At 37.2% G+C, this 15,237-nt stretch overlaps 2 protein-coding genes across 9 annotated transcripts in view; one reads left to right on the top strand and one right to left on the bottom strand.

The window, feature by feature from the left end:
- Positions 1–15,237, top strand: part of LOC109550222 (uncharacterized) — an 80,504-nt gene that overhangs the window by 17,756 nt on the left and 47,511 nt on the right. The window lies entirely within an intron of this gene.
- CDADC1 (cytidine and dCMP deaminase domain containing 1) overlaps positions 1–15,237 on the bottom strand; it is a 44,520-nt gene that overhangs the window by 10,900 nt on the left and 18,383 nt on the right. For all 4 annotated transcript variants that reach the window (XM_019936592.3, XM_004311556.4, XM_033843881.2 and 1 more), the window contains 4 exons: positions 10,465–10,514; positions 7,070–7,239; positions 5,186–5,375; positions 948–1,008 (listed from right to left, as the gene is read on the bottom strand). In XM_019936592.3, coding sequence (XP_019792151.1) covers positions 948–1,008; positions 5,186–5,375; positions 7,070–7,239; positions 10,465–10,514 — 471 coding nt within the window. The remainder of the gene's footprint in view (positions 1–947; positions 1,009–5,185; positions 5,376–7,069; positions 7,240–10,464; positions 10,515–15,237) is intronic.

The raw sequence follows: 15,237 nt of genomic DNA on the forward strand, positions 1-15,237 counted from the left end.
TGTCATTATTCTGAATTCTTTTTCTGGGAGATTGCCTATCTCCACTTCATTTAGTTGTTTTTCTCAGGTTGTATCTTGTTCCTTCATCTGGTACATAGCCCTCTGCCTTTTCATCTTGTCTGTCTTTCTGTGAATGTGGTTTTTGTTCCACAGGATTGTTCTTCTTGCTTCTGCCCATAAAGGCTTATATTTCCTGATTTTTCAGAGTAGTCAAATCATTGTTATTATCAAGAAAATTTTACTTATTATACTAAACTTCTACTTACCTTGAATTGAATTCAAACAGAAAGATAACATGGCTCATATTTTAACATAATATTGTACAGTTAATAATAATTAATGTTCCAAATTATGTGCCTGAGGAATTGCAAGATATCCCAAAGATTATATTACATTAAAAATATCTGGTTAATATGCAAATAATAAAGCTCTGAGGATTACTAATTCATTTATGGTAACTGTGATGACTCTTAATTAGGTTATTCAAATAACCAGAATATTTCCACTCTCTGACCAATCTGAGCTAATGTGGCTTTACTCTAATAAGAATGTACATATCCTCATAATTTGGCCCTAGATCCATCTGTATTAATTATATGTATTTTTCCTTTCTAACTGCCCAAGAGGCTTTTGTTTTGGTATAGAAGAGCACTGTCATCTACTTTCTCATGTAAATTTAATTTATAAATTCAATTTGTTCATGATTATTTGTATTAAACTGCAGAGCCCATAGGACTAGTCATTAATCAGCAGTTTCCATGACACCTAGCAAATAGTAGATACACAAACGTCTGTGAACAAATTGAATGGCAAAAATGTAACCTGCAAAAAGAATATACTCCATCTCCAACCACATCAATTTCCAACACCTGATCATTATAATTCACTATGTTTCTTTTCTTCTTAGCAGCAAAGTTAACCTCAGTAAAGGACTTGTAAATACTTACTTTCTCTGCTTTCAGGCTCATTTTGCTCAAGAACACAAGTTCTCGATGGATTCATTTGCCACTGTAAAAGGACACAAACATTTTATTTATATGTTTAATAAATAGCATTTCAGGGCTTCCCTGGTGGTGCAGTGGTTGAAAGTCTGCCTGCCGATGCAGGGGACACAGGTTCGTGCCCCGGTCTGGGAAGATCCCACATGCCGCAGAGCGGCTGGGCCCGTGAGCCATGGCCGCTAAGCCTGCGCGTCCGAAGCCTGTGCTCCGCAACGGGAGAGGCCACAACAGTGAGAGGCCCAAGTACCGCAAAAAAAAAAAAAAAAAAAAAGTAGCATTTCAGCACTGTGCTTTCAAATATCAAAACAGCTTAAAACAATGTAAGAAAAAAGAGTTAGTGTGCCGTACCAACCAAGCCCTAATAATGACTCTGAATGACCCTGAATGATATGACTTCTGGAATGAGAATCAATATTCTTAGAGAAGGAAGTATAAAAATCCTCCTTTACCTTCGTTTTACAGGTAAGGAAGTGGAAGACCAGAGAAGCATAGTGACTTGCCCAAGGTTACATACTGACTAAAGACAGCAGTAGCACCAGAACCTGGGTCTGCCCATGCCCAATACTATAGAATTTCTACCACTTCATATTCTAGCTCCAGGTCCTACAGAATCTTATAATAGCTAGAGAAGGCCTACATAGAAAGAATGAAAATAAGACAAAGACTATCTTGCCTTTTAATATAGTAATATAATATATACTATTATTTTTATCATAGCATATCATTTATTGTATCATATCATATCATATCACATCTCCTCTGATTATAGTTTTCCATCTCAATCATTCAGAAAGAAATACAGAAGCATGAAGATTCTCAGATATTACAGGGAAGACTGGAGCAGCAGATAAGAAAAACTGAGTGTAATCAATATCTCAAAGCACACCCTTCCTTTCCTATTTGCCTAGAAATCCCCATCATCAGAAACACTAATGACTTAACCAAAAAGGCCCCACTAGGGCACTCTCTCCAGAAAGACACAATTAAGTGGATAGTTCCTGTGGGCCTCTTCCAGAAGCATCAGTTAGTTCATCAGATGAAGTCATTAATATCATGGGCCTTGAGGGAGAATGAGATATAAGACAGACATTTTACCATGTATAAAAAAGTCCTTGGAAGGGGAAGACATCTAGAACTGGTTGGTCACCTATAGAAATGGGATGGTTAGGATTAGCACCAGGAAAAAGGAGGATTTCCAAGCAATGGGAAGATATATGTGAAATTAAAAAAAAAAAAAGTCATGTTCAAAACATGTCAAACCATTAAAATCTATTATTTTGGGCAAAGTAAAAACTAATAACCTTGAATTTACATTTAAGGATCATCATAAAAAGACTATGTCTAACTGTGAAAACTCAGAAGCAATCTAGGTGTCCAACAAAAAGGGAATGGTTAAATAAGTTATGTCCATAGGTTGCAATACTGTGTAATCATTAAAAATTATTTCTGAAGAATTTTCAATGACACAGAAAATACAGCAACATGTTAACAGTGGTATCTATGAACTGTGGGATAATATCTGTTCTTTTTTTATTTTCATCTATATATCTGTTCTTTTTTCTATTTCCTCTATAATGAGCATACATTACTTTCACAATTAAAAAAAAAGTAATATAACCTAAAAAAGAAAAATTTACATGTATTAAACAGAAAAAAAAATAGTTTCTCAGTAAATGGACTTGGGTTTACACAGGTAAAATATATTCTTGGAAATACTGTTGCCCAGCCCTAGCCTAGTCTGCAACAACCCCACAGAACAGAACCTTTTATCTCAAGGCATATGGTAACACCTCAAAGAGAAAAGAAAAAAATTTTCAAACAAAATTAATTTTAATTGGTTTAATGTTTAAAAAAATGAAATTTACTGGTACTCATGCTACTTTTGACAGTCTAAAAGCAATATAATCATTATAAAAATTCCAATGTCGAACAAATACTAGTTCGTGTTAGTTACTGGTATTTACAAAACTAGGCATTTAGCTATAACCAAGTAGTTTAAATCACTGACATAATATTGCAAGCCAGCCCAGATGAGAGAAAGGATGAGAGGGTGGAGAGCTAATCTTCACTGGAAGGAGTACAGAGAGACCAGGTGTACCTGAATGAGGGCACTCCTGGGTGGGTCTTGGCCCAACAGGTATTTCTGAATCCCATCTCTGCCCAAGGGGCCTTCACTCCCTTTGTCTTCCTGTCTTTTCCTGCTTCTCTTGCCCTGTCTTACATTCTTCTGATCTCTTCATTCTCTTTACGGTGGAAAAGCTACTAAAATCCACCAGTAAGCAAGATATTTCAGAATTCGCTTAACCCAGCACTCACAGTCCTGAAGAGCTAGGTCACTTACACTTTATAAAGAGAATTATTTCCTCCCAATCTTCAGGAGGAATGAAGGAACAGAAAACAAAAATACAGAACTGGTGATTTCCCTTTTGATTAGATGGATACAAACTTGTTTAGTTTTACAAAAGAGGCATCTGTCCCATCTCTCCCTTCTTTCAGTGCCCCCCTTTTCTTTTTAAAATCATGTCTTTTAAATAAGACAACTGGAAATAAAAAACAAAAATATATGACAAAAATAAAAAGGATAAAAATATATGATTCTTCACACACAAACTAGAAAACTAAATATTGTGTTGCTATATTAATTTTTAAATAAATTTTTAAATATATATATGGTTTAGTAAGTAATTTTTAGGTGCCTTGTATGTTCCAGGCACCCTGGATTCAAACAGAAAAGTAAAGTTGAAATTTATAAACAGTTCTATCATATGCCTTTTGTACCCACTGCAAACTACAGTATATAAATGTTATATTAAATGCCAGAATTATGGGACTTCCCTGGTGGCGCAGTGGATAAGACTCCGTGCTCCTAATGCCGGGGGCCCAGGTTCGATCCCTGGTCAGGGAACTAGATTCCGCATGCATGCCACAACTGAGTTCACATGCCACAACTAAGGAGCTGGCAAGCCGCAACTAAGGAGCCCACCTGCCGTAACTAAGGAGCCCATGTGCTGCAACTAAGGAGCCAGCAAGCTGCAACTAAGACCCGGTGCAACCAAATAAATAAATATTAAAAAAAAAAAGCCAGAATTATCAAAGCAACATATGATTCTGGACAGGATCCTTTTGCTGTATAGAACTTTATTGGGACAACTGGTAAACCCTGACTGGACTCTGGATTAAATGGTAGCAACATATCAATGATAATTTCCTGAGTTTTGTGGTGGTTATGTAGGATAATATACTGTTTGAGGGAATATACAAGAAAGTATCTGAGAGTGATCTGGCATCATAGCAACAACTTAACTCTCAAATGTTCTGGAAAAAAAAATTATTTGTAGTATTTTTGTAACTTCTGTATGCTTGAGATTATTTCTAAAAAGAAAAAGGTTTTTTTGTGTTTTTTTCCGGTACGCGGGCCTCTCACTGTTGTGGCCTCTCCCGTTGCGGAGCGCAGGCTCAGCGGCCATGGCTCACGGGCCCAGCTGCTCCGCGGCATGTGGGATCTTCCCAGACCGGGGCACCAATCGATGTCCCTTGCATCAGCAGGTGGACTCCCAACCACTGCGCCACCAGGGAAGCCCAAGAAAAAGTTTTTTATAAACCATTCTTTGTAACTTTTCTATATGCTTGAGATTATTTCTAAAAACAAAAAGGTTTTTAGAAACCAAAGTAGTAAAAAAGCATAAAGAATTAAAGTTCTGAGTTTTCCACAAACCACCCCAGCACTTTTTTGGAAATGTCAAATATTAAATTCTTCTTATTTTTTCCTGGTTTTTCTCATGAGAAATGCACACGTGTGTGTGTGTGTGTGTGTGTGTGTGTGTGTGTGTCCGTGTCCCCTTCTTTTGGGTAATCTTAAACTACTTTCACCTCTGTCTACCACTTCAATCCAGAAAGAAGGGTGAGGGAAGAGGTGGGTCAAGGATTTTCTTTTGTTAGCCACCAGATGGCACCAAAGGACTAACTAATTCAAGATCTGTAAGGTCAATGCACAACTCTTGATAGAGATCTATATTCATAAGGCAGATCCTAAGCTGAACATTTGTAGTTAAGCAAGTGCTTGCACATAAACATAAACTCAATGATAACTCTTTAAAAGGGTAAGAATCACTAATTTAAAATATGCAGCAGAGTACCTAACAATATAATAAAAAGTATATTTGAAAAAATGTGTATCTACTTACTGTAAATTTGCTAACACCTTCAAGTTCCCCAAATCTCATGTAAGAGATGTCTGCCTTCTTTTTTCCAACATCTGCATCCCCTGAATAGATTTGTTTTATGCCCGCACCTTTAATTAAAGGTACACATTCATCACATGGGCACTTTGTCACAAAAATCATACTTCTTTCTTCTGGTTTTATCTCTTGACACCTACAAAAAATATATATAAAATATCAGGAAGATAGTTTCTAAAAGGGTAAGTTATGTTTTAGAAAAATCTTTAAACATTAAAATTGAGCTGCTTTAGGAACAGATTTACAACATTATACACAATAATGATCAAGCCTTATTCTTGCTGAATTAGTCAATGGCAAGATTTTCAGTATTACATTACAAAGGAAATGAAACTAGAAAGAGAGAGAGAGAAAACAATGCTTTCTAAGTAAGTAACTCTTTATAATGCCAGAATTAGGGGCTAGAACTAACACCCTCCCTAAGAATGTACCATGTGTGATTAGACATTAAGTCATCATGGTAGCCAAAAGGTCTACCTCTTATCTGGTAACTAACAGATATTTAATAATGCTTACTAAATTGATAAATTAATATTAGAGTTCTGTTTTGAGTTACAGTTCCCTTACTCCCTTCCCTAACACAGGATAATTTTATTTAACAAGCATTTGGATTTGACAAAACGAAGCAAGTAATCTGTAATGAAGAGCACAAGGAAAAAAAACAGAGGAGTTTGGTGAAATTTTACATGCCGGGGGTAGTTTAGGACTAAGGAATGCTTCATCTGAGGATACAGGAGTTGTACTTCTAGGTTCTATGGTTTACACTGCTCTCAGTCTTACATTCCCCACCACCAGCCTTCTGCACCCATGTCCTTAGTTCAGATTCTCATTCTGTTCCCCTGTACTAGGGCAGCAGAATTGTATGCATCTAGTCTGTTCAAACAATATGCCTGCAACCTAAGTAATCATTAGTGTGGCTCTGTCAATGTCATTCAATTTCTCCACTACCTACCAAATGAAGTCTAAACTCAAAGTCCTCTCTTGTCAGTCCCAACCGATCCCATGTGCTCCATGGTGCAGCCTAAGTGGAACATCTGTGTTCCTAAACACACAAGCATTTTCCTACTTCTAGCCCACTGCTATGCCTGAAGCAAGAATGGTTTCCCTTCAAGTAAGTATCTCCAATGGCATAATCCTACCAAACCTTTAAAGCACAGCTCAAATGCCAGTTTCTCCATAAAGCTTTTCCCTCTCACTCCCCCTCCATCCGTAGCAGCCCCTGAATTTCCACCCACTTTGTGTTGGCCTTTCCCACACAACTGACCATGTTAGGTTGAATACAGTCTTATATCCCATACTGTGTTATAAGCTCCTCAAGGACAGAAACCATGACTTATGCAGATTTAAATCCCCTAAGATCACCCACTTAATGGTAAATGCTGAGAAATGTTTGTGGAAATGATCTAAATTAACATTAGAAGGAGGTAATGCCAGTTATAATCTCTAACAAAAACTATGTTAAAGCAATTTGATTCATAATAAAATCTATATATTCATAAATATAAATATATGGGCTCTACATTTAGAAAACAAAACTGATTATATAATGCAGAAATATGCAAGACCCTAAGGACAAACTTCAAGCAGTTTTATACTGGACAGAGAAGGAAGAAAGGAAAAAAGACTTGCTCAATAAATTTGAAAGCCTGCAGGATCCCTGACAATGGCTTCAGGTCAGGTAGCAAAGACCAAGTAGGACCAAAGTTATACTTCTGAAAAGAATATTTCTTGGAATTTTTTAAAAAGGCAATAAATTACAGCTAAAAGAAAACTAATTTTAACTAATCCTTGCTACATTTTATAGAAAATACATGCGAACAAATTTCATACCTAAATGTCAAGGCATTCTGTTCTGCGTGTACAATGTATCTGAATTTCCTTATTTCTCTGTCTTTCTGTTTGTCGTCCATGTGCGGGAAGTCAGCATACTCAGATCCAACAGGAAAAGCATTATAACCACATCCTATGAAGTACATTGCTCCTGTTCCATCACAATTTCTCTATGAAAAGTAAGCAAACCAACAAAGCTGTTTTCAACATTCTGAAAAGGCATCTTACATTGTATCTTTAAAGCCTAGTATCATACTTATAATGAATTCACTTTTCCATGATTAACTGAGCCATCAGAAAAATACAATATTAGATTTTCCTGCCACAGTGTGGTCTTGTCAAAGTTAAATTTCAGGCAGCCTGATCATCTCTAGTATATAATCTCAAGGCAGTCCTTTGTTTTAGCAGTTAATTAAATAGTAGCTTAATTCACAAACTGTTTCACTTGATTCAGACACCTCTCCCTGAATAGGTTATAAGATCCTAGAGAACAGAAACCATGTTTTATACCTCCTTTCTGCCACTTAAAGTAGACCTATTACAGTGTTCCATACACAGCAGGTACACAATAAATTATTGTTAATTCCTTATATGCTCTGTGTTGTGCTACTGGTTAGCAAGTCAGAAATCCTAAAAATATTTTGAACAGACAATTTCTGTTTTGGGCTAAAAATGTGCTAGTGTATATAGTTGGAAAATAAATAATGCACTTTCCTTTAATTTTCATGTTTACTGAGCCTCTACTGTGTTTGTGTGTGTGTGTGTGTGTGTGTGTGTGTGTGTGTGTGTGTGTGTCATAGAACTTCCTACTTAAGTGGTTTTTTTTTTAAGTGGTTTTTTTATTTCTCCTGGTCAGTGGCATATTAGGTGTCAATATGAATGTTTTATCAACTATAAAAGTAAAATATTTTATAAATCAGAACTGTTTATAATAGTTTGGAATATGCCATAAACCTCACTAAATTTCAATATATTATACATAGTTACTCATGTGATAGTTTCAACAGACTCAGTACTATAGCAGCTTGGTAAAAATCATTGTTATGATGAGCCGACAGAAGCTTACAAATAATATGTTATCTCATTGATAATAAATTATCCTTGAGCATTCACTAAAGGTTAAACATCATGCTCACTTTTATATGCGTTACTTCATTTAATTAATCCTCACAACATCCTAGACAGTAGTACTATTACTATTCCCATTGTATAGATAAGGAAACTGAGGCCAAAAGAGATTAAATAACTTGTCCAAAGTCACAAAGCTGGTAAGCAACATAGCCAGAATTCAAGGATGGGTTGCTTGACTCCAAACCCATGTCCTTCCACTTTACCATGCTGCCTACACTCTAGATAATATAACTGGAAACCTAAATTCTCCAAAAAGTAGTTGAGAACCAGGTGTTAACCCAAAAGGCTGCTGAGCATTTATATAAATCCAAGGGAGAGTTCCAACCATAGGCCAGGCCCTGTGCTAGGTTCTGGGAATACATTGGTAAATGTGACAGAGAATCCCAGCCCTCATGAACCTTCTGATCTGGAGACGATAAGAAACTGGACATGTAAATTTAACTGTGATGAGCGTCACCACGGAGTTGTACAGAATACTATGCGAGTTTCTGGCAGAGGAACCTATTCTAATAAGTGCTAACAATTTGGGAAGAAATAAGAGTCAAGAGATAGTCTGAAGGTGGAATTCACAGCATTTGGTGATCGATTGTTTAAGTGGAATGGGGAATGGGATGGTGACCACTAGTGAAGGAATAGGTTAGCCAGGAAGATACTGAATGTATTGGCTAGGTTGAACTTGAGGGGCTCATGACATATCCAGCCAAATAGTAAAATTACTTGCTATAAAGTCTGTTGAAGGACACTTAGGCCCCCCTACTCATCTTTTAGTCATCCTCATAGTTACGAAGTATCTCTTGGTTCCATGCCCTCCCAACCCATCCACAGAATTCCAAGTCCTCATCGTCTCTTTTTATTAACCTCCCTAGTTCCTGTCTAGCCCCACTTCATTTTTTACATGCAAATCTAATCAGATCATTTTCCCACTTAAAATATTCTTGGATTGCTCTGTCCAGTATAGTAGCCAATAGCACCATGTGGTCAGTGCAAACTGAGAGGTGCTATAAGTATAAAATACATACAGGATTGTGAAGAATCAATACTCCCCCCAAATGCAAAATATTTTATTAAAAACATTAACAAATATTTTTATATTGGTTACATGTTGAAATGATAATATTTCTGGACAGACGATTAAGTAAAATACATACATATATATTTTTTGGCCACACTGCGTGACACGTGGGATCTTAGTTCCCCAACCAGGGATCGAACCCGTGCCCCCTACAGTTGAAACGCGGTGTCTTCACCACTGGACCGCCAGGGAAGTCCCAAGTAAAATATATTCTTAAAATTAATTCACCTGTTTCTTTTTATTTTATTTATTTATTTATTTTTTGCGGTACACGGTCCCCTCACTGTTGTGGCCTCTCCCGCTGCGGAGCACAGGCTCCAGACGCGCAGGCTCAGCGGCCATGGCTCACGGGCCCAGCTGCTCCGCGACATGTGGGATCTTCCCGGACCGGGGCACGAACCCGTGTCCCCTGCATCGGCAGGCGGACTCTCAACCACTGCGCCACCAGGGAAGCCCTCTTTTTATTTTTTTAATGTGGCTCCTAAAAAAATTTAAATCACGTATGTGGCTTGCCTTTTATTTCTATTGGTTAGCACTGTGCTAGTGTATCCCACTGTCTGATGGATAAAGTCTAAACTCTCCATGTGGTATACAGAGTTCTTTATGGTGCAGCCCAATTTTTTGCTACTCTGCTAGACACAGGACCCTGGACTTCAATGTGCCAAATTACTTGCCTTTCCCCACATTCTCACGCCCTACCTCTGCATGTTACCCTTCTAGTCCCACTAACTTGCTCTGCCTGATGAACTCCTACTCATTCTTCAAGACTAATAGCACCTGACCTCCCCTAATAGTATTTTACTCATTTCTCCAAGCAGAGTAAAGGTGCCTCCTCTGTGCTGTCACGGTATCAGGTTATAATTACAGTTATACACCAGTCTCTTTTTCACCTCTGTCTCCATCACTAGACTATATAAGGCTATGAAGGGTGGACTATGTGATCCTTAACTCCCCATTGTTCACTGTGGCACAGAGCCAACCCTGTGGCAGGTGTTTAATAAATGTTCACTAAATGAATAAATCTATATAAAAAAACTGTTGAGAGAATATGCAAATGTTTATAAAACTTAATAAATACACCAATAAGAAATATTAATCCCCAGGGGTCAACAAAATGTCATGTACTTAACATGGAAATATGTTTAAACAAAATCAAGTTTAAATGTTTATAAAGAATTATTTTCATACTCACAGATTTTCCTTCTGCCCAGATGACTGCTCCAACTCCTATTTTATGATCCTCTGAAAGATACATGGCATGTAACTCAGTAAAAATCAATGATTTGTTAGTTTCAGAAATACATTTTTTCCAAAAATAATAAACATGTATTTATTGAAATATACTTCATAAAGGTAGCAGCAATCCTTGACAACCTCACTAATTACGGAAAAAGTATGAAAATAAATATTGTCAAGCATAGACTATATGGGAGCTAGGTACGAACTAACTATAGACAGTATCACTACCAACCCAATCTCACGTGATCTATGTGCAGAGATAACACAGTGGCAGTGCCCGCACTCAGGTGACTTCAAAGCTGTAACCAGAACTGAGGGTAACTTTATTGAATCTCCACCAACAAGTCAGTTTTTAAATGACTATTTCTAATAGACGATGAAATCAATTAAGAAAGAAGTTTCTGAACTAATGGATTTAGTGTAATAACCATTCACAACAATCAAATCCGTTTTCTAGCATTTTTTGCACTCTAATCATGGAAAATACATTTCATGAAAGTGTTCTTGCTATGAAAAAAGTTCAAACTCATAATACAAACATAAATCTTTATGGGCTTTCATATATATATATATATATATATATATATACACACACACACATATATTTTTTTTTTGCTGGAAGGTACATGAAAGGAATTTTGATTTAAATAAAATGATGTCCTTTCCCTGACCTTCACAGTTTACCTTGAGGGGAAAAGAATGCCAAGTTAGTGACATGATGCCCATTTCTAAATCAAGTGGCAGAAGTCACAAATATAACATTATAATTTCCCTGCAGAACCAACCTATTTACTTTGCAACAAGAAAGGCTGTATTTCTTCAAACTATTAACCTTCAACAGAAAATACAAAACCAAAATAGAAATTCTAAATATTAAGAACTGACTTTTTCTTTCTACTACTACTAAGGGTGAGTTAAAAATTTCTAGGACAATTGTACACAAATTATAAAAACCATAGTATTTATCAAAATCTTAATAAGAGACCAATATAGTTAAGTAGGTACATTTACACAGAGAAAGTGAAAATTATCTGTGAACTTGCCCTCAGGCATTTTCATATTGATGAGGATTAAACAAAACTGTGGCTTCACCCCACAATTTCCTAAAAGATAATCCTTCCAATAATAACATATTTAAATACTTTTCTAGTAAATGTACAAAGAAACATTATTCTACCTATGCATGAAAAACTAGGATGCCTGATAAAGTTAATTTTTAAAGAAAGTTATGATACTATAATGAAATTCCCCATCTTCAGGTCAAGCAAGCTTGGGTTTTCAAAATTATACCACAAAGCATTTTTATAATTTATTTTAAGCACTTGTTATCCATTATCTCATTTTTATCCTAAAGGTAAAGCAGACAAAATTTCCTTTTCTAGATGAGAAAACAGGCAAAGAAATTGACTAAAATTTAGCCCTCCACACCCAACCGGCTTGCCTCCCTCCGATGTGAAGAATTTTGTAACAAAGGTTCCCCTTTACTGAATACCTGAGTGCCTATACTCATGAAGCTTATGGTCCAATGGAGAAGGAAGATGGTAACAAGGAAACATCTAAGAACCTAGGTGCTGTGCTGGGCTATGAAGGAAAGGAGCAGGATACTGAGGAACACTGTATGGGAGAAACATACTTTATAGAGTGGAGACTGTCAGGAAAGGAATTTGGGGGTAAAAGTTTTGTTCCTTCCAAGATTGTCAGAATACAACATGAAGGGAAAAGAATATAATTATGGCTTTATGCTCCTTTCTAAGGTAAGCAGTATAGAAGTTAAAAACCTAAGATTATATTTCATTTATATTATAAATGAAAACCTTTAAGTAAAATTGTACTTAATACATGTATAAATCTGAAACAGAAAATGAAAAACTCAAATAGAAACTCTTCATATCAAGAGTCTACTTTTCCTACCATTGATACGAAGTATTTTTCATATTATTATTTTTTAGTCCAGGAGCCACTTTTTCTGTTTCAGTCTAGGGACAGCCTAAATCTTGTCAGGAGGAAAAAAACTGTGATTTTTTAAACTAAGCTCAGGGACTTCCTTGGTGGCACAGTGGTTAAGAATCTACCTACCAATGCAGGGGATAGGGGTTTGAGCCCTGGTCTGGGAAGATCCCACATGGCGCAGAGCAACTAAACCCGTGCGCCACAACTACTGAGCCCTCATGCCACAACTACTGAAGCCCACGCACCTAGAGCCCGTGCTCCGCAACAAGAGAAGCCACGGCCACGAGAAGCCCGCGCACCGCAACGAAGAGTAACCCCACTCACCGCAACTAGAGAAAGCCTGCACGCAGCAACAAAGACCCAACGCAGCCAAAAATAAAGCTCTACTGCTTAGCTAAGGCTAGTTTCACCAAGAAAATATTCTTTACTACATGTCTTTTGAAATCAGAATAAAATTTCATCCATATACGATGAGTAGATTTCACCCAGCCCCCAAGGTTGGATGACAGATGAGGTAATTTCTCAAAAATCTTTTCACATCAGTAATTTTTATGTAAAGTTTCTCAAAAAGCTTTCATGTCTGTAAATTGCTCCCCAGGATCTGGTCATTCACAGGATTTTCTCTGTATACCCTTGAAGGAAAGGTCAACTTAAAATCACTGAGCCAAATTCCTGAGACTCTTCGGTCACTGAAAGTCAGAGGACTCTTTATCCTATGGTTCTGGAACACAGGCATGGTTATTTTAGCTCCCAATACTGTGGTCATGTCAGGGTATGTCCAAGTGTGGTTCACAAACCAACTGCATCCGAATGACTGGACGCTTGTTACAAAGGCAGACTCCTGGCTCCCATGGAAATTCCATGAATCAACCTCTCCAAGGGAGGCGGCAGACTCAGGAATCTGTACTTCTCATGAGCATCACCTCTGATTCGTAGGCAACTAAAAGTTGAGAACCGCTGAGTTATGATTTGAAACAGTTAACTTTCTTGGCTACTCCAACCTACTTTCATCATTAGCGTTGTGGTTCAGAAGGAAGGCATAATCGTCAGCTTTGGAAAACGCCTAGTCTAATGGGAAACAGGACATAAAAAGAAATCAAAACTCACACTTAAACCAGGTAGGTAAGATGTGATGCCCTCCTATCTCTGTTTTTTTCCCCTAGAGTCTAAACAAATTTTGTCACTTTTTTGCTACCCTCAAAGTAGCTTAGAAACATTTTTTTTTTTTTTTTTTTTTTCCGTACGCGGGCCTCTCACTGTTGTGGCCTCTCCCGCTTCGGAGCACAGGCTCTGGACGCGCAGGCTCAGCAGCCATGGCTCAAAGGCCCACCCGCTCCGCGGCATGTGGGATCTTCCCAGACCGGGGCACGAACCCGTGTCCCCTGCATCGGCAGGCAGACTCCCAACCACTGCGCCACCAGGGAAGCCCTAGAAACATATTTTTAATGACACCTCTGTGGATCCTATTTACTCATCATTCAAAAATCAATTATTAATTACCTACTTTCAATTAGTTTCAGAACTCTGTTAGAAGTTTTGGCATTCTTTTTAATCATATGTATATTTTTAAATGAAATGGTTTAACGGAATGATTTCTTCACCTATTAGAGTGAAATAAAGTTATGTGAGCTGAACAGCATAAAATTTAGAGTTATTAGAAACACACTAAGTCAAGGGGATATCTACCTTGCTGGATTGTCCTCAATGTTAAGTGAGGTACATATATAAATCACCTAGCTCTGTGCCTGACACACAGTAGGTGCTCAATAAATTTTTTATTATCATCAATGAGGAGTATCAGTCCAGAATTCCTTATCTGCAATCCCTTATATCAAGTTTTTTTAAAACACCTTGACACACATACATATAGCATGTACCTATTATTTTTCTAAAATCTGAAAAATTCTGAATTCCTTTTCATCTGGCTTCAAGAGCTTTGGGTAGGGGACTGTGGACCATTTATCTTTGTATATAAAAATATTTCTTTTGTGCTAAGGAAAAAACAATGATGAGGACATGGTCTCTCCCCTGGAAGAGCTCACAGTGGAAAGGAGCACATGACATAAGAGTCGCATTCTATTCAGGATTTGGGTTCCAGGCAAGAAAGTCATACATAGACAAAAAATTAACCTTGAAAAACCTAAATCACCCATCAAGCGCATAAGTACAAAACTCTGCATAGTAACAGCAGATAAATTTACAATACTATAACTATACTAGTAGAGTATCTAATAAAGAATATATATGCAAATTTATATCTATACATTACTGCATAGTGAAGCCATACACGGTATTGTTAGGTATTAGGAGAGGAGCTCCTGAGATTAAGTAAAAAAACAGACTCACACCTCCCATCTTACGCTCACTCTGGAATCTGCTGAATTCTAATTAGCAAATGAGAATTAGTGAAGTATAGCTGTAACAGCTGTTTCCATTTATGTTTCTGTCCTTCCAGAATGGTTGGGAGAAAAATTCTTTATAAAGCTGGAGTTGGCAGAGACTAACATAGAGCCCACGATACAAGATACTTACATTAAGTCAGACCTTTACAGAATACAGTTGTTTGGCATCATGTAGTTTGTGCCTATAGTAGAATCAAATTCTTTAATAAGAATCAAGTGATTATTAACCCTGCTGAATGTTGGAATCCCTTACAGAAAGTTAAAAATTCACAGACCTAGGACATACCCTTAGGGACCAGGTTTAGTAGGTCTGGGTTAGAATTTGAGCATTCTTACTTTTAATAAAAGTTTCTAGGGTGATTCTAACATGCTGC

Source organism: Tursiops truncatus, chromosome 18 (assembly GCF_011762595.2).
Source record: "Tursiops truncatus isolate mTurTru1 chromosome 18, mTurTru1.mat.Y, whole genome shotgun sequence".
Lineage (NCBI taxonomy): Eukaryota > Metazoa > Chordata > Mammalia > Artiodactyla > Delphinidae > Tursiops > Tursiops truncatus.